This window comes from Myotis daubentonii, chromosome 2 (genome assembly GCF_963259705.1).
Source record: "Myotis daubentonii chromosome 2, mMyoDau2.1, whole genome shotgun sequence".
NCBI lineage: Eukaryota > Metazoa > Chordata > Mammalia > Chiroptera > Vespertilionidae > Myotis > Myotis daubentonii.
In genome coordinates this window covers 42,720,057-42,746,920 of record NC_081841.1, presented here as the reverse complement: position 1 = coordinate 42,746,920, position 26,864 = coordinate 42,720,057, and the positions used below count along the sequence as shown (strand labels likewise).

Sequence of the window (26,864 nt, the reverse complement as noted above, 5' to 3'; positions counted from 1 at the left end):
ACTTACACTGAACTAGAGAGGCAATGTATAAGTTAAAATTGTTACTATGCTTATTTTGTAAGTAAAAAAAACCACAGACTTAAATCATTAAGAAATGTCACAAAGTAAGTTTCACAAGAGATTTGAGTACAGGTCACAATGGCTCAGAGTTAGTACTCTTGACCAGTCACTTTACTGGCTCCATTATCACGGAGCAGATGAGTACAATCACACTTTCCATGGCATGTGTGCAGAAGGATAAAAAGCTACCTAATAATAGCTACCAAAATAGTCATTGCTACCACATTACAATTGATTGCCAATTAAAATAATGTTTCAATATGCCCTCAAGTTTTGTGTTATAAGATTTAGATCCAAATAAGTTTCTTTAGTTGGACTTTAGGAACTATCATTCAAGATTAGCTGAGGGAATCTAATTACCATTATAGTTTAATTGGAAGAGAGACTCCTAATGTAAGAAGATATAATTATTTAAGGGATTCTGGGAGCCACGTGCAAAACTATAAATTATACTCATAAACCAAATAAATGCCAGTGAATGCAGATGCTAGAGACATCCTCCCTGAGCTCATCTCTGTTTGTGAGGGTGATTTTGCATCCCCAGCAATATGTGGTAATGTCTGAACACATTGGTGGTGAAAACTAGGAAGATGCTACTAATATTTACAGGGTAGAGGCCAAAGATGCTGCTATTATCCTATAATGCACAACAAAGAATTATCTGGCCCTAAGAGTTACTGTTGAAAAAAACCTGAGCTAGTGTGTTCTCCCTGAGTGACATTCTGTAGCAAACCTATGTTGATGGATTATTATAACTAATTAATATAAACTCAATGGTAATTATCAATAGAAGAAATAATTTTCCATATGAAATATAAATGAAGAAAAAATAGCTATTACTACTGCAATCCAAAGTTTTCAAAAATTGTAAGCATTTAGAACTCAAATCATTTCTCTCAAGAGTCAAAATCCCCCTCCATGTTGTCTAGATAGAGGTTTCACAGGCTCAATGATCCAATTTTCTTATATATATTTACTCCAAGGATTTTCACAAAGTTTTCATACAATTGACTAAATCAACCAAACCAAAGATATGATCAGGATCTAGGAAAGCGCCATGGAACTCAGTGGTACAAACATCGTCATTACAGACATTAAAGGCGTGAAAGTAAATTCTTAGGTACCTTCCCTTCTTCCACAAAGCTCTTCTTTAAGTAGTTTTTTACATGAAGTGCCCTATAGTTTTCTATATTTGCTGTAGTTTCTATCTTAACTGAACAGCAAGTCTACAATGTTCAATGCTCTGGGTGCCATTTATTCTCCTTTTCAATCATTACCCCCATGTCACAAAAATATAAGACACCAACCTGTGCCATGACTTTACAAAGCCACTTGGGTTCCACAAAATATAAGTCACTTAACTGCAGTGCTGGGTCTTGAAAATGAAGAAGGACCCCTGGAGTAAAAAAAATCAAACAATGAAACATGAAATCTAGAATATACAAACATCAAAGAGCAGGAGAATCTAGTCCAACCTCTTCATTGACATGTGAGACAATGTCAGCATGGGCATCCTAGCTCTCCAGCCCTAACATCCAATATTATAAAGAAGTATTTTTTAATGATATTGAGTGATCATATATCAGCATATTTGAGACAATGCCATGTATTGCAGGGCATCTATTTACAAGCAAACAGAAATTCATAATTTTCCTTTTGGCTTTCTAAATATGCAATACAAAGACACATTTCATTTTTCAAATAGAGGTAAGAGACACAGAATATCCTAGGAAGCTATTGGTTTAAGAATGATGGGAAGAAGGAACAGATTATAACCCATGTGAAAAAAAATTTTCATATAAAAAATTATATGAAATTTAATATAATTTCATATCAAATTATATTATACTGATCAAGTACATAATTGAGAGTTGTTATGTATGAGGTCATGCTGACAATATGTGATATAACAGAGCAAGATCTGCACTCATAGCTGCATCTCAGGCAACCACTGATTCTCAAAGTGCCCCATTGGACCATTCCAATAATAATTCTCTTCTCCGGTAGGTAAGCCACTTCCACACACACTAAATTCATTTGATACTTTGAAAGGCTATGCCTTATACTCAGGCTTCCACAGCTCCTGACTAGTACAGTCAAGACCTGGAACCCACACATTTTAACTTTTGCTTTTTCCATTGTTGCCCTTAGATGGTTTCCAATGTTTTTCTTATGACATGACATAGGATTTAACATCAATGCACAGGATGATCTTCCAAGAAGATAGACATCAGTGGCCTATGAAAGAATTCTGGAGCTATTCTGTTAAGTAGCGACTGCAAATTCTAGCATGGTTCAGATCCATTTTTATAAATGACCATAGCCACGCTTTGAAAAAATCTGAAACAAATAAACACCCAAACCTGATTCATTTAGGAAGTGCACTGCATGAGGAAGCTCATTTTCATCTAACTGCAGTTGATTTTCTTTCACGAGTTGTAATAATCGTTTCCGGTCAATTACAGGAAATTCAATTGGCACATTTTTACGCTCTGATAAAATGATTTTCTCAAGTTCTACATAGCAGTCTGGAATCAGCTGCCCAACAACAGGCTGATCTCGGATCTATGTGATTAAAAATGACAAGCTGTAAAAAATCCATTGTATTCATATATTTGTCAGGTGGTGGATAAATTCAGTGCTAATAGGTTTAAAGAAAGGGGCATATCATTCAGAAGTGTGTTTTCAACTAAAATCAAAATGTGATTTAAATCATTTAAATTTTGAGGGATAAATAAAATGGTAATAAGATAAAAATATGAACACAGGAACCAATTTGAAAAGACTATCAAATAAAATAGTATGGAATTATTTACCCAGCAATCCAGAAAATACATAGCAAAAACCTAACCATAAATAAAAGATTTTCTGTTTTTTAAGACATTAAACATATATGCAATAGACATGCTAATATAAGCAATCAGTACTACAAGAGCTTTTGAACCTTGCTTATTAGATGAAAATATCCACACCGTGAGGTAAAACATTAAATTCTGTGCTTGTTATTTGCAAATGTTATATTAATGTACGTATCAACAGCAAAGCCTGGAGACAGACATGACATCTCCTCACCTAAACTAGGCTTTTTGTAAAACCTTAAACTTGAGAAAATAAAACGTCATCCAAAAACACTGACAAAAGAGGATGACTTCTGTTCTGTGACACTCTGACTTTAATAACTGCATACTAGCCCTGACTGGTTTGGCTCAGTGGACAGAACGTCGGCCTACGGTTTGATTCAAGGGCATGTACCTTGGTTCCGGGCACAACCCCAGTAGGGGGTGTGCAGGAGGCAGCTGATTGATGTTTCTCTCTCATTGATGTTTCTAACTCTCTATCCCTCTCCCTTCCTCTCTGTAAAAAATCAATAAAACATATTTAAAAAAATAACTGCATACTAATTGAAATGTAAAATAAAAATATGTTAAATTGCCTTAAGATGATGTTTCTGATAATGACAGTCTTTTCCACACATTTTTTTCCCATGAAAATCTAATTTGAAATAGAAATACAGCTCTAACAATAGTAACTAAAATGCCTTTAAGAACCACCAGGTGGCAAACTCTCCCCATTTCTAGACCCATGCATATATTCTTGTATGTTGTGTACCTGACATACCAAAATTCCTACCTAAATTATTAAACATATTACAAATAGAAATTGGGTTTATAAACACACATAAAATTTAACTTGCTCTTTTTCTACTTGTAACTAGAACCTTAAGGAGCTTCATTTACAGCTGCCATACCCATTATTTACATATTTACCTCTGAACAGTAATTTGAAAGACTGTGTTCATCTATCCCTTGCCCCAGAAAATTAACTATAACTCTACTAATCTACACTTTTCACAGTCCCTCTCTGCATTATTTATAAATTAAAATAAAACAAAACTTCAGGTTGAAGTTTATGTTTTAACTCAAGGAGGCAAACCTACAGTTATAAATAAACAAGGGTTTTCACAGATAGCAAATCATGTAGAAAAAAAGATGAATTTTATAGGACTGGGCTCCAGGGCCAGGAAAGAATACCTGCTAATGGGTTGGACAAATTGAAAGGGGTATTGTTCTGATTTGTCCTATTTCTTTTAATTTGTGTCAGGTCACCAACAGCCTCTCTCTTTCTCTCTCTCTCTCTCTCTCTCTCTCTCTCTCTCTCTCTCTCTCACACACACACACACACACACACACATACATACACACACACACACACACACACCAGTTTTATTCTAGCGTTTGCACAGATACATGTTAATAAAGGTGAGACAGGAAAATATTAGAGAAGAGCCAAGATAAAAGAAAGGAGAAAAAATGAGAGGGCAAAAAGAATGATCTCTAGTAGATTAAAAGCTGCTATTTGAATATGGGTTGAAGCACTGCAGGGAGAAAAGAATATTAAAGGTCTAGCAAGCTCGTTGGTTCTAGGTCATCGAAAAGAGTCACTATTCTGCAAAGCAATCAAATGAATTTTCGAACAAAAGTGCCAGAGTGGTGTATACATTAGCAATATATACCTTTCTTAAAATAACATTTCTATTTTTCAAAGCATTTCTTTTACATCCTTGCATGGTGTTGCCTTCAGATTTCATTTATAAATGCAGGAAGAAATATGCTTTTACTGATTGATAGTGACAACATGTTATTAGACAAAAGCAGTACTATTCCAGCTTGATGAACTAACCACTTTATCCATAGTGTTTGTTTCAACAAAATTCAGGCATTTTCAAAACAAAATTAACCTCCAAGGGGTCTTTTTAAAAAATATAATGTATGTTCCAACAGTAATGATAAAAAGAGAAGCTATTAAAATAGTATAATTAACAACAGGCATAGTCTCAGAAGAAAACCACCTGGATAAAGACAATATTTAACTGGATGAATGACTTCTGTATATTTGTTTCTTAAAAGTCATGTTAATCTCTAATCATAAGTCCCATGAGAGAGTGGGAAACTCAGCAAATAAAATAATACACCATTCTTCTTACATAAAATGCCAAGAGTGACCCACCACTGGCAAAACCTTTCAGTGACTGAGATAAATGTGCTGAAAGATACAAACGTGCAAACTGTCTCCTGGGACACCACGAAGACCAGCACATTTACAACAGGCTCATTAGGCTTTGGATAGGAGCATAATCAGTGGAAATGGGACAGAACTAAGCTAACCGGCAGACACGTTATAACCAGGGCGACCATCACATTCATCATCCAGACCGGAATGCTTGATTGAGGACATTGTGGGACACTACTTATAATTATGCTGGGACTGTCCAGGCAAAACAACCCCTTAGTTACAAGCCATGCCTACATCATTAGTGCTAATGAGCTAAGCCAACAGGAACTAACAATGAAGGTCACCACTGTGTTTCTCATATTACAATGTCAGGGCCTATTCCACACAGTTTACATCATGCTGTCTGGAGGACCCTGGAAAATTTCTCTCTCCTGTAAGTATTAAAAATAAGTGTTCTGCCTGGCCGGTGTAGCTCAGTGGTTGAGCATCAACCTATGAACCAGGAGGTCATGGTTCAATTCCTGGTTGGGTTATATGCCCAGGTTGCAGGCTCAATCCCCATTGTGGGGTGTGCAGGAGGCAGGGATTCAACGATTCTCTCTCATCGTTGATGTTTCTATATCTCTCCCCCTCTCCCTTCTCTGAAATGAATAAAAATATTTTTAAGTATTCTGCCTGGTAACTAATTTATCTGTGTTTTATAAACCCAATGAATTGTATTTGATTTATTAGAAAGGCACTTTAGAAATCAAAGACATCATTCCTAAAATGAAAAACCCTGTTTGTATGTAATTAAAAGAATTTTTTAGACATTGACGAAAACCAAATTAGTGATCTTGGCAACCAAGTGAAAAGCCATCTAACAATGTTGAGGGAAAAACATCTATAATGGGAATCAAAGGAACAGGAGGTATGGAGGAGCAGCCTGGAATAGCAAGATGAGTATACAAAAGGAGCTACCAAAGAAAGAAGCAGGAGAAGAAAAAACAGTAAAAAAACTAACAGAAGAAAGATGATCCCAAGGCCCCAGCATTCACATTTACCCTGTTGATTACATCACCACGGGGGGAAGCTGGGAGAGAAAGGCATCAGAATCATTTGCTCAGGCTCTCTCAGAAACACCCTCCGTCTCTCATCCCCTCTCTTAGATCCTCTCAGGCCCTCTAATTGTTTTTATTCCCATTTCTATGAACCTGAAATGAAGTATGGCATGAGTAGTTTTAAAACGGAAAATACTTTAAAACGCTAACAGATATGAAAAATACCTCGTCTTCTGCCATTTCTAAGCAGTTGCGTAGCATACGAATTAATAAATTAGACGTAGCTACCAGACCCCAGTAGGCATTAACTACGTTACCTTGAAATTGAGGCTCTCATTTATGATGGTTTTCCGAAGTTTTGCCAAAGCATCGGATTCCTCGGTGGCGTTCACAAAGTGGTAATCGCGGATTGCGGGAAACCCCCGCTTGTTCAAGAGCTCCTTGTTGATTTTACTGATGCAGGCTTTGCGCTGCTTCTCATCAGACACATCCAAATGTGTGCCCACAAGAATCACAGGGGAAGAGGAAGCTCTAGCCTACAGAGAAAGACCCAAAATACTGATTACATTTCCACTGAAATTCACTCGAGTGGAAGTGAAAAATTAAAGGACATCATGAAGAAAACAGCTGCCTTTCTTTCCTTAATCCTAAGAAAAATAATGCAACATTAAGAAATTTTATAAGTCGTTTTTATGTGTCTTCTCAATTCAATTATTAACACGTTTCAGGTGGGTAACTTTCTAAGTGTGCTTTGGACTTCCAGTAAGCACTTAAAAAACCCACGAATTATTCCAGCGTCATGATATGGTTTATATTTTCTCTTCCTTCTCTGCAAATTCAATCTCTTGAATTCATTTCTAAAGTCGTTCTATTTGAAGTCTACAATGGGAAAAAAAACCACTAAAGTATCACTGCCATTGTAATATTTGCTCACTTTGTCTAACTATAATAAAGTAGAAACAAAAAAAGGTTTAAAAAATTACCAAAATTACAAAACGAGCTTGTAAGGAATAACTGGCAGCAAAGGACAAAGTGGAAACTAACAAAGAGAGATTCCCAATATAAGAGCATATTGTCAATTATACTTCAGTTCACTAAATAAATAAATAAATAAATAAATAAATAAATAAATAAAGGAGCACATTAATCTGGTGCCATATATAAGTGTAAGATCTGAAAAACTTCATACTAAATTGCCACTATGCATCTTCAAAGCTGCACAGATTGGTTTTCTTTAGCATAACTTATTTTAAGTTAGAAAACCTCATATTCCATTTTAAAATATGATAAACATAGTTTAGCATGTGTATTTCCCATGTTTATAGCTGAAAAGGGTTCCAAGTATCTATAACACTCACCAATACGGAACACCTTATTTTCATGTCACAACTTAATTACTTTGAGCCAACTCAAAATTTCAGTGCTGCTAACTTCCTTAAAAAAAAACACAAAAAAACTCACAAAACTCTTAAAGCAACTCTTTGCCTAAAGTAAATTACCTTACATACAAAAAAAATGAAATTACTCTGTATTCTCAAATGATTAGAATAGACCACCTTTATATTGAATAGCCAAGGCTTCATAGCATCAACTTCAGCCTGCCCTTTGCTGAGGTCATAGATGGCGAGGTACAGGGATCGCGGGGTCATGAAGTGCGGGTGCGTGCTGTAGAATTCCTCCCGACCTAAACAGAGATTGGAGACTCTTTTTTAGCCTGCTTTTTTTCAAAACAAATTTTTTAGATGATACTATACACAATTCAGCATACAAAAAAGAGAGAAGAACAATCAACGATGTTTGAAGACTATAACTGAGTGTTTACTAGCGATTGAGAACTTCTGGCTGAGGTGTTAGCTATGAACCCCATACTTCAGCTGCCACCTACAGCTTCTAACATTCCCTTCCATACACTTCTCTGTCCTGGTGGCAAGGGTAATGCGGGGAGAAGTAAACAGTTCTGGAATAATTCCATAGGATTCACTGGTCTCTTTGCAGTATTGGAACAGAAAACTCCGTTTTTAAATCCAAAATCTAAATAAGAGATCAACATGATTTTAAAATTCTAGCAAAATAAATACCTGCGAAATCCCACACATTTAGAATCAGGTCTTTCTTCCTTTTGCCTCTTATTTGGATAGGCCAGTCCTTCACGTCTATGCCAACGGTGGCACTCTGCATCCCAGCATCTGATTTCTTGGTTTTCATTAATTGCTGCAATAAGGTGGTTTTACCACTCCCAGTGTTTCCCACAATCATAAGTTTCATGCGGTTATAGGGCACAGCCTTTTTTAACCGCTGTTGAAGAAACCTGGTATTAGAAAGACAAAAATAAAATAATAAACTGTTTAATAGTATACTTAAAATATTGGTAAATTCTTGTGCATTAAACTCTTTTAAATGTCAGATTTTTAAAATATAGTATGCAAAAAAATGCACAACTTTTATAAGTAAAGTGCACTTGTCTTTCAGTATGCTGTTAATGCCTATGTTTTATTATTAATATTAGTATAGTTGATAATGATTGGTAGCATTATCAAACACAATGACATGTTACACCATCACCATAAATAATCAAAATGTAAAAATGTTTGCAATGCCCATTAGAATTTTATACACACACACACACACACACACACACAGAGATTTATTTAAATTAACACAAAACCCTAAAAAATTATAAAGTATAAAATTTTAGAAAATCCATGTGACAGAGAGCCAAGTTAGAGTACCCATGCATACTATTATGCTAAACCTTGATAGTGAGGTTATATTGGGTACATTATATATGTGTGTGTACATATATATTCATGGATGACATATATAATGTATACTAGAGGCCCGATGCACAAAATTAGTGCACTGGGGCAGGAGGTGTCTCTCAGCCCAGCCTGCACCCTTTCCAATCTGGGACCCCTCGGGGGATGTACAACTGCCGGTTTAGGCCCCACAGGGATTGGGCCTAAACCAGCAGTCGGACATTCCTCTCACAATCCGGGACTGCTGGCTCCCAACCACTCGCCTGCCTGCCTGCCTGATCATCCCTAACTGCTTCTGCCTGCCAGCCTGATCACCCCTAACCACTCTCCTGCCTGCCTGATCGACGCCTAACTGCTCCCCTGCTGGCCCGATCGCCCCCAACTGCCCTCCCCTGCCAGCCTGGTTGCCCCTAACTGCCCTCCCCTGCTCGCCTGATCACCCACAACTACCCTCCCCTGCCAGCCATCTTGTGGCTGTGGGTGCTGCCATCTTTGAGGGTATGGCAGTCAATTAGCATATACCCTCCTTATTGGCTTGTGGACGCTGCCATCTTTGTGACAGTATGAGGGTCAATTACCATATTCCCTCTTTATTAGATAGGATATTCACATATATCATATATGCATATGTATAATATACATGGAAAGGTCATATTGGTTACATTATAAATTACTATACATAAACAATTATAGTATCAGATATATTGCTATTCCTAATCATCTTAGTGTGAAAATAGATGAAACTACTTAGAAATGCCATAGGTAGCTAACAAAGCCACCTTTATATCAATAGATTTTAAGTGTTCTCTAAGATATAATGAATATATAAAGGTACATTTTAAGTATATTAAAATGTTGCCACAGTTTAAAATTAGAGAAGGAAATTAAATCATAACTGAATTTTAGAGATCACTGACAGATCCATTCTCATAACTAACAGGAATCTGACCAACAGTCCTGGTGATCTGACCAAAAAGCTGAATAACTCTTCTTGGTTTTTTTGAAACTTGAGAAAATAAGACCTGACAGATCATATCTCTACCTGCTATTACTGAAATCAGTCATTTTCTCACATGCAACTAAAGTTCTGTTTTCATCACCAATAAACAATAAAAGCAATGGTCCAGTGACCATTAACTATTCAGAATTCACCACTCTTTGAAAAAACTCATTCTTTGAAAAAGCAAAGGATGTCTACAATTTCTAAACTATCCCAGGTCTTTGTCTTTTCTAAAATGTAAAACAGAGTTTAAAAGATTTACTTACACAGTGGCTTGATAATATGAAATAATACACTGAAAACTAGTTCCACTAAATGTTTTATAGTAATTGAACCAATATTCATATGAACATCTTTTCAGTTTCAAGAAGGAAAAATTCTGAGACATAATTATTTAAAATCAGGGGTCATGTTTAGCATAGCAGGCAACAAACTCTTTCCTTTCAAATTGCATCAAGCTCAGGAGGACAGAAATTATCCTATATAATAAAGATGTAATATGCAAATGGTCATTACACCTTAAAGTGTAATGACTGACCGAGTAAGACCGGATCATGGATCAGCAGGAGGGTGGGGCAGCAAGCTACAAGGGGGCAGTGGAGAACTACAGGAGGGGGTAGAGCAGCAAGCTAAAGGGGGGGGGGGCGGGGGGGGGAAACTACAGGAGGGCAGGGCAGTGGGTGGAGAGCTACTGGAGGGTGGCAGCGAGCTACTGGTGAGCTACTGGTGCACGGTTCGTGCGCAGGGCTACTAGTTCTTCATTAAAAGTTAAATATAAATTGAAATGTAAGCAGAAGATAATTAGGTAAATACAGTTCTCTGGTAATTCAAACACTATAAATTGTATGCCAGGCTTTGTGCCAACTATCAGACAATGAGTAAATACAGCCATAGTCCCAGCCTTAATGGCTATTATAGTCAGGGACACAATGAGGGGTGATAAATGAGCTGAAACCTGTAAGATAAATATAGATATAAGTAATTTTGTAAAAATGGAAATAAATAATTGTATGAATAGGTAACAATAAGACTAATATGGTTAAAATATAACAAGGAGATAAAGTCAATTATCAAAAATATTTGACATTTGTAAAGTGTAAGCACCAGAAACAGTGATACCTGGGGAGTTTCAGGGATTTCAAATATGATCAAGGTCAGTAAGCAAAACCAAAGTTAGTAATGTTTTATTATTTAAGAAACTATAATGCTTTAAAATAAAATAGACATATAACTATCTTCTATCTGAAATGAAGCTTAAGAAGTTATTATAGCCCAGCCAGTGTGGCTCAATGGTCACTGGTTCAATTCCCAGTGAGGGCACATGCCCAGGGTTGTGCGCTCAATCCCCAGCAGGGGGCGTGTAGGAGGCAGCTGATCAATGATATTTCTCTGGCACTGATGTTTTTAATCCCTCTATCCTCTCTCTCTACAAATCAATAAATACATAAAAAAGAATTCATTATATTCTGCTATACTTCTTTATATTGTGTAGTTGGTAACAAGAGACCAACTAGTAGTACTTTCCTTTTAGAGTCTGTTTCTAGCAAGAAACATGATAAGGAGGAAAAATATTCATATATATATATATATATATATATATATATATATATATATATATATATATGAAGGCCTAAGCAACCATTCCACCAGTAGCTATGACACACACTGACCAACAGGGGCAGATGCTCAACACACAGGCATGGAATCATGGACCAGACTGATGAATCTCAGAGGAAGGGGGATGGGGAGGGTGGGAAGAGATTAACCAAAGATCTTATATTCATACTAGAGGCCCGGTGCATGGGTTTGTGCACCAGTGGTGTCCCTTGGCCTAGCCTGAGGAGATCGGGCCAAAACAGGCAGTCCGGCATCCCCCGAGGGGTCCTAGATTGTGAGAGGGGGCAGGCCAGGCCGAGAGACCCCACCAGTGCATGAATCCATGCACCGGCCCTCTAGTTCATTATATAAAAGGCAAATGATACATAGCATCTTAATGTTAAATAGTACTATACATTTTTTTCTTATTTTGTAATTCTATATTTCTCAAAGTCACAGAGAAATCTGAAACACACTTAACAGAAACAAATGGAAATAAAATGATCTAACCTTATGATGTCTTTGGCTTTACATCCTATATGCTTAAAATCAAAATTAAGACGCAGCTCATCCAAAGGAAGATCCCATATTTTGCTCAATTTCCCCATTTCATTGGGAAAGGATCTCAGTTCCAAGTTGTAACTAACATCAAGAGATGTCAGGTTTTCAAGACAGCCGATCTCAGGAGGAATCTTAATGAAATAAAAAAAAAAGGGGGCAAAGTCTGTTGGTGGGAAGGAAGATGTGCGCTGCCAAGGAACAAGAAGCTGATAAGGGAGCCAGAGAGGACCAGAGATCCCATCAGCGACATGCACAACCTTTCAACAGGGATCAAAACCCTTCCAAGTGCTTGGCACAGCTTTCACTACGAATGCTTAAAGAGATAAATATGAGGGACTTACCCAAAACTAGGTCACATATTTATAATCTTTGAAAACCCTTGCTCCCTTGGTAACATAAGTCATCTCTTCACAACACTGAAAGCAAATGTCTTTATGGCTTTCCAAATCCAATCATCTGTTTCCTCACATTGTTTTGTTCTTCAGTAAAACTATAAAGATCTGGTCATCACAAGCTTATATACAACTTAATACTATTAAAATACAACTAAATTTTGTTTAACTAAGTTAGGTGGCACGTTAACTAGAGTTTGTTTTTTCCATTCCAAAATTTTAAGTAGTACTCAATACTTTTTTCATTTAAAAAAAATATTTTTATTGATTTCAGAGAGGGAGAGGGAGAGAGAGATAGAAACATCAATAATGAGAGAGAATCATAGATCAGCTGCCTCCTGCGTGCTCTCCCACTTGGGGATAGAGCCCACAACCCAGGCATGTGCCCTTGACTGGAATCAAACCCGGGACCCTTCAGTCCACGGGCCAACACTCTATCCACTTAGCCAAACCGGCTAGGGCTCATTACTTTTAAAATAAAATAAAAAATATTAATTTTTCTGGCAAAAATCAAGTTCCAAAAATCAGTTATTCTGAACCTCACAGTTTTAGACATTTAATTATTTTTGCCTTTTGAATTTGGCCCCAAAAAAAGTTTTTTTCTGAGATCAATGGATAATCAATTTCAGATTTGTAACAGAGGCAATGGAGTAAAGCAAAGGACATTGGCTCACTTGGATGAGGTAAAGGAATGCAGGAATTTAAGAATGTAGGAAAGAAAGTCAGGGGAAAAACACGACTATATGCGGCCCAGTGTCAACTTTAGAAGTGCAGCATATCTGAGAGTCTGGTAACAGACCAGTGATTTTGTGATTAAATAACACATTTAAAGCATTACAGACACCACATTCATAGTTAAAAGATATATTTCTGTAATTAAAAAATAGAGCACAAAAAGTGTTCTTTTATGGAAATTATGCATTCTTAATATACCAATTTATCTCAGGGTAGGTTTAGATCTTATTCAAAAAGTAGGAAATACAAAATGACAGATTTTAAAATGATAATTTTTGATGATGCAAATTACGCAAGCCTATTTTCAAATGGCAATAACTTTAAGCAAATAAAGATGACCTCTTACCTCTTTCAGTTTATTATGAGAAAGATGTAGTTTCTCTACTCTAGACCATGCATGTGCTTTTTCGCCCAAGTCCAAGATGCTGATCTGATTATGACTAAACAAGAGTTCCCTTAAGTTCAAAGATTTCCAGTGTGCAGGACTTGGTAGATATTTAATTTCGTTGCTGCTCATGTCTAATGATCGCAAGCTAAAACAATACAGTGTCAAGATAGAACCAAGTGAGTGTTTCCAAAATACATAAAATTATATCACCAGTAATTTCCACTAGAGAATAAGAACTTTAAAACTAACAACATTTATATATAAGGATGCATGTGTGCTTTGGGGTACTTATAAGTACAGATGAGCTAGAAAGGAGGCCTTCTCACTAGAAACATTTACATGAATAAGAACCATTAAAAGCAAAATTGAGGCCTAATTTCCCTGCTCCAGAAACATAGAAATGTCAATCTCAGAATGAGTGTTTTACGCATGTTTATGACACATGAGAAATCATAATTAACAAATGCAAAAATGGTCATTAAAATTCCTGCTTCTATTCAAGTAGAAGAGTTATAAATATACAGCCCCCCTATCTCTTTTCAATTTCACTTATTACTAGGAGGATTCTTCAGACGTTGGGTCTTAGAGCTCATTAACATTGTGCAGGGGCGCACTCCTCCACCTGCTTGTCTCAGGGTGATACACAGCGTTCCCTAACACTGAGCATGAGGCCTTGCATAGTTAAAGTGACAGCCAATGTAATCTCATTTGAGTATCATAATGCGAACTATTCAGTAAATAATCTTCAACTGTTACTACACAATAGCATACCAAATTAATATAAAAGTTTAAAAGTCCAAGTAACAACTTGGGCCTTTTGTCTAGTGAATGTCAAACATTCATAGATTTAAACAGTAAGCTAAGTAGGTTTAGAAATCAATTACATTTTATATGCCTAAATCAAAACCTTGTTTCTGAAGGTTCTGCTCCAGCTCGTGTGGCTTTAAAATTAAAATAATAAACTTACTGTGGAAGATTTAAAATTGCTTCTGGAACACATGTAAATCTGTTTTGAGATAATTTGATGTTTGTCATAGAAGAAGGTAAAAAAGGCATAGCATCTAAAAGAAAACAAAAATGAGATAACGGGCATTTAAATCATTTTAACTAGATTTCTATTGGATTCTATAAGAACAGTTACCAATGACCTGTCATTTAATTTAATTTCTATTCTTATGCTGACAATTTTTCAAAAATCTACTTTTAAAATATGGTGACATCCTTAATACTACCACTAAACATTAAAATAATACACCATACTTATACAAATCTTTTAATATGAAAGCTAAGCAACTATCTAAATATAATTAATCTGTTTAACATCTATGAACATAAAAATTATTAGAATATTCATTTCAAATTATGTGTGATATTTTGTGAAATAAATTATAGATTAATTCAAATTACTCTTAAATAACTGTAACAAAATACTTTAGAATACTAATATACAATATAATATATAAAGATAAAAATTCTTCAGAGTACTATCTCATAAAGAGTGTCCTATGGAATAATATGGACGTTACTTAATGAAGGTATTTTTTGATCATGTGATCTTAAGAGATTGGGGAAACATTAGGTAAAATAAAATGAAGTATCTCAGAGTTCTCAATAGCCTGGCATATGTTATGAATTCCCAAGAAATAAATATAGTATGAGGACCTCCAAGGAATGAAATTCTGTGGAACACAATATTGGAAACCGAGCACATCATACAGCCTGTTTTGTCATCTGCAAAATAGTACAGCTAGACCAGATGATATCTGAGATTCTTCAGAAATATAAAAACTTATGGTTCCATGAAAGTAACTTCAGAAATTATTTCTTAGCATTTTCAATATTAAAAGTATGAGTTATGCTTTATCTAGAAAACCTTCAAGGATCAAAAAGTTCCAGGACATGGCTAGATGCTGTCTTCCTGAAAGGTACATGCTATGCTACACCTCACCTATTTTCCAAAAGTATTTGTGACTAAATAAGTTAGTAGAAATGCTTCTCCACTTAAGAATTAAAGAGTCTTGAGGTTGAGATGCTATATGGAAAAACACTCTTATAAAATCAAAGAATTGAGTGAAACTTCATTTCACATGAGGTTATTTTCAATGGTTCGTGGTCCCACTCAGGTATGACCTAACTATAGACAACTTCTAAAACTATTGAAGTTGTGTAGTTTTAGAAGATAGATAACTTCTAAAACTATTAAAGGTGTGTAGTTTTAGAAGATAGGTAACTTCTAAAACCATTAAAGTTGTGTAGTGAAAAGAAAATCGATTTTTGAACTTAGGTGTATTCAGGTTTTCATGGTTAGCTAATTTTATGTCCCTGACATGTCACACAAAAATCTCAGTGCTTCAATTTCCTCAATTGGTCACGCAGAGATCATACCTGTCCTATTCTATAGGTTTGTGTGTGTGTGAAATTCAGTGGAGATGACATATTTACTATAATCAAGCCTCAGAGTCCTTAAAAATGCTATTTTTTCCTGACCCAACTTAAACATCACACTCCCCTGCCTCCTATCCCCAGTTTCCGGTTCATGGCAGGAACATAATCAATATTAGAAGAGGGTGAAAGGGAGAAAAAAAGAAAATACTATGCAAATTAGCATGGCTCGTCTCATTTGTTTCTGATCATTCTGACAAATTAATATATTTGAAAATAAGTGGTCAAACTGTATTCTGCTATTAAAATGTATTAAAAATTATTTTACTAAAAAATAATTTTACTGAGTCAGATATAGAACAGTCACGTTGGTGGCAAGATGCACATGGCCTCCATTAGGAAAGATAAAATATGAGGAGTTTCTGTTTATGGTTATAAAAGTATTTTCCCTTAATATTATAATTCTCAGATAGGCTGCAAATGAACATAGTTCCCTGTTATCTCACAGGCTTAGGGTATTCCACAAAGGGTTTTCCGTGACTTGTAATAAAAGTAGTGGTCATATTAATTATTATTGTAATACCTTGCACAAAACAAGAACTTAAAAAATGTACATTAACCTTACTAATTTGAAAACTGTTGAATGATTGATTAAAAAGAAACAATAGTAGTAATAATACTTATACTCCAAAAATTTCTGAAGAAGCTCGGTAGGAACTTAGGATTCCTGTTTTACCAAGATCAGGTATTCATAAGAGTTTTTAGTTTAGTAGACTGAAAGGAACCACAATATAGTGACTATTTATAGCCCAAGATACTGTCATTTTGATCTATGCCAATACTAACCTGCTAAAATTATTTTTAATTTATAAAATTTTAAACTTTCTTTTTAATTTAAAAAGTAGACTTTTTTAAGCAGCTTTATATTTACAGAAAATTTGAGTGGAAAGTACCAAGTTTTCCATGGATCCCTTCTCTCCTCACTACCACCACCCATAAACACACTTCCCCCCCCCCCCTATTATGAATAAGTTGCATAGTTTGGTATATGTTATAATTAATGTCAATATTAATGCCTTGTCATTAAAATCCATTGTTTACAACAGAGTTCACTCTTTGGGTTATACATTCTATGCATCCTGATAAATGTATTATGACCAGTGTCCACATAACAGTAGCACACAGAATAGCTCCACTGTCCCAAATCCTCCTTTTCCCCAACTATTCATTCCTCTCTTCCTCACTCCAAACCCCTGGCACCCACTGATTGTTTTAGTGCCTTTTCCAGTGTCTTTTAGTTGGAATTATACAGTATGTAGCCTTTTCAGCTTGACTTCTTTCACTTAGCAGCATGCATTCAAGTTTCCTTCCTGTGTCCATGGCTTGACTCCTCATTTATTTTTATCACTAACCCGCTAGCTTTATATTTGAAGCTCCAGCATCATATTTAAACTCAAACAATACCATTAAATCCCCACCAAAAATGTCCAATATTACTCATCATGTAATATTCAAAAGTGCTGGTAAAGAGAAGGCTCACCCAGAACACTTACCAAGAGAGTTCATTCTGGCGCTGAAACTCTCCACTTTAGGACAAGCCTCAAGAAAGTCCTCTGACAGGGATGAAATGTTGTTTTTACTAAGATTTAAAATCTTCAGTTCCTTCAGGCTCAGGGGAGAACACATTCCTGATATTTTATTTCTAGTCATAAGAGAGAAAATGAGGACTAAATTGCATGAACTCCTATGCTTTAAAGAAAAAAGAAAAAACAATTTGCCTTCAAAGTTTAGCATCAATCAGATTTATCAACTTTAAAATTAGTTGTGAAAATTTAAGTCAATTGATGCAAGCTGCAATATTAGTTGCCTCCGTCTTTTAACATGTTACAGTTTAAAATTTATTGCTGTAGAAATAATGTCAGCATATTTTGTCAACCTTACACAACGTCCATGCAAGGCAACCCTTTGGTCTCTAATGAGCCCTTCCTACCCTTCTAAAGTCAGCTGCTCCAGTTTCTCTGCCACATTGCCCAGGTTCTCGGGAACAGAAGACAGCTGGTTATATGACAGGTTGAACTGTTTCAAGGTCGGACACTTCACTGCAGGATCCAAAACTATTGAGGGCCCAATATCATTTCGAGAGACATCAAGGTTGGCAATACAATTCATTTTCAACAAGTAGGAGGGAAACGCTGTGAACTTATTACTGTGCAAGTCCAAGTGCGTCAAACACTTCAGCACCTGGAAAGACAGTATTTTTAAAATTCCAAAATAAACCCCCTGAGAAACTGACTAGTAAATTTAGCTAATATTTCTTGCCTGCCATAACTCCCATAACTAGAACCATTAAGAATTTTCTAAAACTTGAAAACATAACTCACAAGAGAGCTTTAGTACACTGACTGGTCCAACTTTCTCTGCTCTAAAATGGGTAAAACCAGGGGACATGTGGCAGGCAGGTTTTCAAAAGCAAGTTCACAAAAATAAAGTTTAGTATTTAACTCAGCTTTATTCCTTCAGCAAGTAAAAATGGAAGCAGCATAGGCCTCAAAAAATATTTAAACTAATGATTTCATGAATAAGTAGTATAACATAATCCTGGGAATACAATTTTAAATGCTAGCTTTTGGTAATTGTTATACATTTTAATATAAATAAGATTTAACCATAAAATTAGTCACTGTACATAACATATATTTTATTTAGAACCTCTTCTTTTTAGGGAACTTTTTGTTTCAAATCTCCATTTTTATTTTTAAGCCATTTCTAATCCTACTATCATAACAGCAAACCTTCCATTTACATATTATGTCAAATTTTTAATATTTGGTATGAATTATTGTCAAAGGGCTAAAATACCCAAACAATAACTTCTCTGTGCTCTTCTTTACTTAGCAATATATTTATCTTCACTTGGAATTCTAAAGAGTTTGACATGATTATAAAGGCTTATTAATGGATCTTTGCCCCAGAAGTTGTTTCAAAATTTCTGCCACTGTTTTAGATCCAACCAGATTATTCAGATTTTAAAATTATTTATTCCCAAGGTTTAATTAGAAAATATTTTTATAAGAAAACACAGTTAGGCAGGAACAGAAACTGCCATCTAGGGGTGTCAATTTGAAATTTCCTGCAGAGAAGGTTCTGAGCTGGCTCTGTTTTGGAATGCCTTAACGTAGCTCATTACGAGAACCTTGTCATGTTCTCTTCAAATTCCCTCTCTTTTAAGTAGGCTGAATTCTACTTTTCTTTTCCTATTCTTTAACAAATAATTATTTTTAAGTTACATATAATTTCAAAACTCAATAAATGGTTTAGGAGTAGTTTAGTCTAGCCTCCCTGTTTGGCAGATGAGGAAATGAAAGGCTTAGAGCAGTCGGAGTAACGTTTTCTTATTATCACACAGTTGGTAGCTGAGCCAGAGCCAGTGCCACCCAAACCAGGTCTAAGTCTAGTCTATCAAGTTTAAGTAGTTTGAACCACCTTACAACAATTAAATAATTGAAGGCATAACCAACATCTAGCCTTAAGAGAGTTTAACATGTACCATGTATCTTTAGGACAGGACCCTGAATTCCTTTTTAACTACCTCTCCATTTCCACTGCCTGCCCTCAAAGATGTTTCTGAGCACCACCCAGTCTAAGAGACTTGTGTGAAACCCAGAAGAATGGGGGGATTATTGTCCAAGGACACAAAAGTAGAACGTTCTTTTTAAAGATTTAACCATGCACATTAAATGTAAATGCCAAAGCTCTTCAGATATGCTGAGAGTTAGTAGGACAGGTTAAATTTACTTCACATAGCCGCTGTGGGAAGCCCGTGAGTGCGTTCTGGTGAAGCTCCAGCCTTGCCAGGTGCTCCAGATGACCACTGATGCAGCACTTCTGGCTTAGGGCATCAATATCTCTGAGTTCGTTGGCTGAAAGATCTAAGGATGTAATATATTCTCTCTCAGAAGCCAGGGAAGAAGTGCTGTCTGAATTCCTCATATGGGATGGAAGTTTTGATGACCCTTTTGTCAAAAGCAGACAAACAATGGAAATATAAGTGGATAATTTAGCTGGGCAAATGTTTATTGATCACCTAATAATGTAAGCTCTATTCAAGGTACTGGAGATTCAGCAAAAACCAAACTATGGAAACCAAACCAGTGCCAGAGATGGAGAGTAAATAATAAATATTTAATCAAGCGGTCTTAGCAGTGTAAAAAATAAAACAACAGACCTGGAGAAAGGGATGAAGAGGGCATTATAGGTGAGGGCATTATTTACATTTCAGATAAATAGTAGAAAAAAATACATGTCCTATATATACTGTATAAACAGTAAATTTTTAAATCTATTATAATTGGAATGTTATATAAGATGAAATGGGCACTAAGAAATTTTGAAAAAAACAGAAGAAATTTAACAAATATTATATTTTGCTCAAAATATCAACTGAGTTATGATTACTTTCAAATACTTACTGAGTGAATCATCTGAAGACAATATTTTTCTTTTTCGCTTCAGTAAGTCTTCTTGATCAAAAATGGGTCCCTATTAAACAAATAGACATTTACAGTACAATCACTGTCATTTTTTTTTTCAGTGTCATTTTTTAAGAGCAAAGAGAACATTTCCTATCTGGGTTCCTTAGGAATCACTATAAGATTTCTATCGAAAGTATTCATGGGACCAGAGACACCATAAGACATTGAGCTAACACGGGCACATACATGGAGCTCTGAAAAGAGAAAGAGGATAAAATCATAATGAAGTATACTTAGTACATAGAGGGTGGGGCCAAAGCAGGTTTACATTGTGAGTATGTGAAAACAGAGTTCATTCTTGTATTATTGTTTTTTATTCATTATTGTATAATTTTCCATATGAACAACTCTAACCTACGTTTTTTGCCCCCATCCTGTATATGCCCCAAACATGCTTAAAAATCTACAAGTATAAACTAAAATTATATATATGTAAATGTAGATATATATTTATATTCCGATATGAAGTTTTCATACATCAGGAAATTTCTGCACCAATAGCTCCTAGCTTTTTTTTTTTTTTATCAATAGCTCAATTATCAAGAGAATGTCAGAAACAAAACACACAACATAATCACAATTTAACTTACCAATGAACTGGAATGACTTTGCAAATTTGGTGAACAACGTTGCAAGGCAGGATCTCGGTAAAATTCTCCTACACTAATCGAACTTGACTTCTTTTTCACAAGAAATGAGCCTTCACTTCCTATTTTTAAATAATAAATAAAGGCAAATAGAAAATGTTTACCCAATCATAAGATACTAATACCACATTAGATCATGAGATTAAAAATATTTTCATTAATAGAAATCACCTACTTTTTATTGTAACATTTTTAAAATAGAAATAATAAACTATGTTGGTTTTTCAGTTTCAAAATTCAGTTACACTTTTCTTCATCCATAAATATTTACTGAATGGTTGTCATAGACTACACACTGAGTAAGTGTTGGATAGAGATAAACTGGAAAAATAATCCAGGCCTCCTGAGCTCATAGTACAGTAGAAAAGAGCCAAGTGAAAAAAAGTAGTTATGTATACAATAATAAGTATGTGCATGTACAGCAAGCAGAGAAAGTTTATGTTCAGATCTGATCAAAACTATTCTGTTTCTCTAAATTTTTCTTAGAAATTTTTCAAACATTGTTTTCTATACTGAAATCACACTTGAAATTATTTAATATTCAGCAATCTTGAATACATCTCTATTTACATTTCATATTTTATGGTTTCACATAATAACATTAAATAATGTTATTTATTCAGGTAAAATAACATTAAATAAACACATTGTATTTAGTTAGCAATACTGTTTTGAGAGAGAAGAGATGAAAACTACTTTTAAAATTATGAATTTAAAAAATAAAGATCAATAAATAAATCATATTACTAATGATATGTAATCTGAAGGCACTACTAAAAATTATGATTAAATTATACTACTCTTTATCTTAAGAGAAGGCATAATCTTAAGTGTCAAAAAAATTATATAAAATCTATATATTCAGAAATCAACTTGACAATATTCTATATAAATTGTAAAACTGATACAAATACTTCCTACTTGATGAATTATTAAAATTTAATTCATCCTAAAATTTAAATGATCTTTTGCTTAAGTATTTTAATACACTTTATAATTTAATTGTGTACATATTTTATAATTATTACATTTTGATAATTATCCCCCTTTATGTTTGTGAAACTTCTATTAGCATACTGTTTATACAAGCATCTATACATTTTATAATTTATTTTATGTTAGCATTTATTTAAATGTTTTCCTTTATTTATACCTACTTAAGAAGAATTCTTCTTTCAGCCATGATAGAGACAAAAGCACAGATCTTAACCAACCCCCACAAACAAATGGAAAATTGGACAAAAATATTTTAAACAACTGGTTTCAGACATTGGGCAAGGGACAGTGCCAGACTGTGTAGTCCTTGAATGAAGGAAACAAAATCTGTAAGCCTATGATCACCCTGGCTTTCTGCCTCAGGGCAATTGGAGGGCCCGTGGCACAGTGAGAAGGAATTTAAACAAAGCTCAATGGCTTTCCTGAGAGGAGATGAAGATCAACATTCAGGGAGACTTCCTTAGCTGAGAGTTTAGGGGCAGAATCCTGGAAAAAGAGCTCCAGTAACCTGCAAAGAGGTTTCCCACAAATCTGCACTGTAAGAAATGAAAAAGGAGTTCTACAGTAGGAAGAAAGTGAGGATACTAGATGTAAGTTGGATCAATATGAAAGGGTAAAATCATTTAAAAAAATGTAAAACCCTTACTGTTATACACCCCATAATAGAGCTGCAAAATACATAAAGCATAAGCTGATCAAATTGAAAGAATGACCAAATCCACAATTTTTATTTCAACATTTCTTTCTCCAGTCAAGTAGAGAGAAAAATCTGTAATGATACGGAAGACTGAAAACACTACCAAGCAATCAGACATACTAATAGACTTAACTCCAGATCAGCCAAATATATATTCTTTTAAATTTCACATGGAGCATTCACCATGTTAAGCCAAACAGTAGTCCAACAAAGCACCTCAATAAATTTAAAAGGATGAAAATCATCAGAGTATGTTCTCTGACCCAAAAATGTTAAATTTAACCCAATAAGAGAAAGTTATGTGGAAAATCTCCAAATATCTGGAAAATAAACACTCTTCCAAATGACCCATAAGTCAAACAAAAAAACCACATAGCAATTAGAAAATTTTTAAAACCTCCTCTTTGAACAATACCATAAAAAGAAAGCCAGAGGCATGGCGAGCGGGCATTGGGTGGCGGTGAGTAAGGAGGGGTGGGAATGGGAACATCTCTAATAGTGTGAACAATAAATAAACAAAACAAAAACTATTCATTACATACATGCACTCATTTAAGTTTAAAAAGTTAGCAAAAGATGTGAGCAGATATTTCCCAAAGAAAATACATGAATGGTCAATAAGAACATGAAAATACTGTAAATATCAATAGTGATCAAAATTCAATAATTTCATCCCAAATAAAAATTCAACACAAATGAGCTAGAATTGTGCCTTCACTAGAATGGCTAAAATTAATTTGACTGACTATATCAAGTTTTGTATGGTGACAAAGATGGAAAGCACCTAGGATTTTCATATATTGCTGGTGGGAGTATAATGTGGTACAAACACTTTGGAAAACAGCCAGACATAAAAGAGAACATACTGCATGATTCCATTTCTATGCGACTGGAGAAAATACTAATGCAATCTATAGGAATAGAAAGCAGATCAATGGTTGCCAAGGACCAAGATTGGGGAACTATTTTATGAAGAGGCAACAAGGACTTGTTGAATGATAGAAATGTTGTATAACTTGATAGTAGTGATTATTAAATGGATGTAAAAATTTTTCAAAACCCATGAAAATATATACTTAAGTAGGTGCATTTCTTTTTATAATAATTATTTCTAAATCAAGTTTATTTTAAAAAATACTTGGACTTGAGACATGAGATCTTGGAATAATCCTTACTTTTTGCCCTCTCAAATACCTTTTTTCTATCACCCAAAGTTTACAATCACACTATGTTAATAAAAGAAAATACCTCACCCCATTTTTACCAAACTGTATTGCTTTAAATGTCAGCCCAAATCACTATCATTATATATCTTGCTATGTCAATTTTTAAAAGTTATCTTGAGTGAGTTATTAAAAGATTAATATTATTCTTAATTCTAATAAAGGTAAATACATATTTTTAAGTACTTCCTATTTTCCAAGAACTCTCCCAGAGAGTTTATATATTTTTTAATCTAATTCTTACCAAAAAATCCTAGAAGGTTGGCAATACAACTTTTAATAAGGTTTACACAATCCAGAAAGGATATAGTCAATGATGGAACTTGGAATCCAATTGCAGTCACCTACTAAAGGCAGTATCAAACATTGTTAAGTGCAGAGATGAATTGTTTTTACAGCCATTGCCTGAATTGGAGTTAGTAAGCACTAACTATTTTCAATAATGAACACATTTTCCTCAAGTTTTTCCAAATAAATTAAATCAGGATTTTGTCTCAATTCCCATTTTTCAATGTCAGTGTGCAAGGGTTTTAAAACATACAGGGAACTATTTTTTTTATAATAAATACCTTCACTATCTAGGTCATCACTTTGTCCAAACACACTGTCCACGTAGGACTCAGGAATGAAGGTCCATTGGTCAAATTTATCAAGTACTTGCTCAGAAAAATCCCCATCGCTGCCTGAGGCTGCTCCCTCTGCCACAGAACTTTTCATCTGGTATCTGAGGACCATTCTTGCTAGTGTGGATCCTATATCTAAAAATAAAAAAGATACACCAGCAACTTAGACATCAACAACTAAACAAATGTAAACATATACCATACCAAAGCATATTCTCATATTTTTAGAAAATTGTTCATTCCTACTTCCAAAGTCACTTTACAATTGTGATATTACAGGAAGTCAATGTTAATTTTCAAAAAATCATACAAATTTATACAAAGCTTTGGTGTAGATGACAGAACTGAATATTTATGAAACTCACTTAACCTCAGAAAGGGCCTGGGCTGTGAAGCCAGACAAGCCTGTGCCCAAATCATGGTAAGGCCACCTGTGAATTGTATGACCCCCCTACATGTTAGTGTCTTCATTGCGGAAGTGAAGATGACAATATATACAACATAGGGTTACCGAAAAAATGAAATGATGCATATAAAATGTTTAACATAATGCCTAGGACAGAGAATATGCTCCATAAATGATATTCGTATTTTTACAAACTATTTGCTAAGTGTTTCATTCTATTGGGGAATTATGTGGAATTTCAAAGTTAACCTTATTAGTTGGCAGAGTCCTCATTGTCTATATAAAGCCTGGGAAATTTCTTCCAATACTGTAACACATGTATGTGACTCAGTTCAATAGTACCTGAAAAAATGTTTTAAAGCTATGAATCCAAAATGTTCTTTACTCAGACAAGCTACCAAAGAAATCATGCTATATCCTCAAATCAATTCAGTAACATTATTATATATTTTTAAATTAGGTAAGACTTGTCATGGTAAAAAAAAATCCAAATTAAAAATTTTTTAAAAACTTCATACAGAACAAAGGGAATAAAGTAAATGGTAAATCTCCCTTCCTTTTTCTCCAATGAGCCTACAGTTCCTCTCTACCAAACACCAAAGGCACCAAAGATTAAAGAAGTGAACAGGCTATTGCCATGAAACTGATTAAATTGATGAAACTAGGGATCTAATCATGCCTTATTCATCTCCAAAGTCCCCAGAGGCAACCGGGGAGCCCATTTCTGTAGTATTTTTTTCTGACATGTTCTTCTTCATATTCAAACATTTATGACTACAATATCACAACTGTGTGCTCACCTATAGTATACTAAAAACACTGTTTCAGTATACTGAAAGCACTGTTCTGTGCCTCTTTTTTTAATTAACAATACATTCTGTGTCCAAACATTTGAATTTGCTAGATTTATTTTCCCCAATGATTGCAAAGCACTGAATGGATGTTCCATGATAATTTGAAGAGTTTCTTTTGGGGAATACTTATGATTTTTCCCTAATTTTTGCTATTATAAACAACACTAATGTGCATCCTTGTACACACATTTTTATGTACATTGAGAATTTCTGTATCAGAGATTCCTATTAGAATATTGCTGGGTAAAAATTCTAATGGATATGGACAAATTGTCCTCAAAATAAGGTGCAGGGGAAGGGGGGTCAGGTAGAAGGACCATCCACCCACACTTCATAGGGGCAGGAACATTTTCTTCTGAATAGTGCTATGGTGCTGAGGCAGGAAGAATGAAGAGTTGGCCAGGTGCGAGAGAAGGTAAGGGAGTTAGGTGGAGAGGGTAACACTGGGAAAAGCCTGGAAGAGTATAGGAAGCATTTAAGAAGCTGAGGGAAACTCAGCCAGATGGGGTCTTCTAGGCCCCATCAGGAAGTTGGAGACCTTGACTATGCAGAAGCACCAACATGCATGGATGGATCCTTCAGCAGCATGCAGCTATCTCAGGGAAGGAGAGGAAAAATAAGACTGTTGGGCTGATGAGGAATGGGGTTTTGTCTGGTGAGTGTGTCAGAAAATGACAGTAGAGAGAACATGTTATTAACAAGAAAGTCCTTAAAGTGAAGAGTCAGAGAGTCCCACCACTGCGGGGAGGGGAGTGAGCATGGGGGTAAGGTCACAGAGGAAAAGCTGGGAGGTCACGCTTTAAAATACTGTCATACTTTAAACAAAAAAGATTTTTTTTAAAAGAAAAATACTGAAAAAAATACACTTAGTGTGAGTAAATGAGAGACAGCTAAAAAGACAAATGTTAAAGAGGTTCATGATAACTTGTCATCATTATACTTAACATATACAAAATATATATT

The 26,864-nt window shown here is 35.0% G+C and overlaps 1 protein-coding gene across 5 annotated transcripts in view; it reads right to left on the bottom strand.

Moving 5' to 3' along the window:
• LRRK2 (leucine rich repeat kinase 2) overlaps positions 1-26,864 on the bottom strand; it is a 123,059-nt gene that overhangs the window by 39,414 nt on the left and 56,781 nt on the right. For all 5 annotated transcript variants that reach the window (XM_059682578.1, XM_059682574.1, XM_059682575.1 and 2 more), the window contains 14 exons: positions 24,588-24,776; positions 21,046-21,164; positions 20,393-20,462; positions 19,719-19,936; positions 17,914-18,164; positions 17,477-17,625; positions 14,509-14,602; positions 13,500-13,686; positions 11,976-12,157; positions 8,192-8,421; positions 7,670-7,797; positions 6,431-6,649; positions 2,424-2,625; positions 1,368-1,456 (listed from right to left, as the gene is read on the bottom strand). In XM_059682578.1, the coding sequence (XP_059538561.1) occupies positions 1,368-1,456; positions 2,424-2,625; positions 6,431-6,649; positions 7,670-7,797; positions 8,192-8,421; positions 11,976-12,157; positions 13,500-13,686; positions 14,509-14,602; positions 17,477-17,625; positions 17,914-18,164; positions 19,719-19,936; positions 20,393-20,462; positions 21,046-21,164; positions 24,588-24,776 (2,327 nt within the window). The remainder of the gene's footprint in view (positions 1-1,367; positions 1,457-2,423; positions 2,626-6,430; positions 6,650-7,669; positions 7,798-8,191; positions 8,422-11,975; positions 12,158-13,499; positions 13,687-14,508; positions 14,603-17,476; positions 17,626-17,913; positions 18,165-19,718; positions 19,937-20,392; positions 20,463-21,045; positions 21,165-24,587; positions 24,777-26,864) is intronic.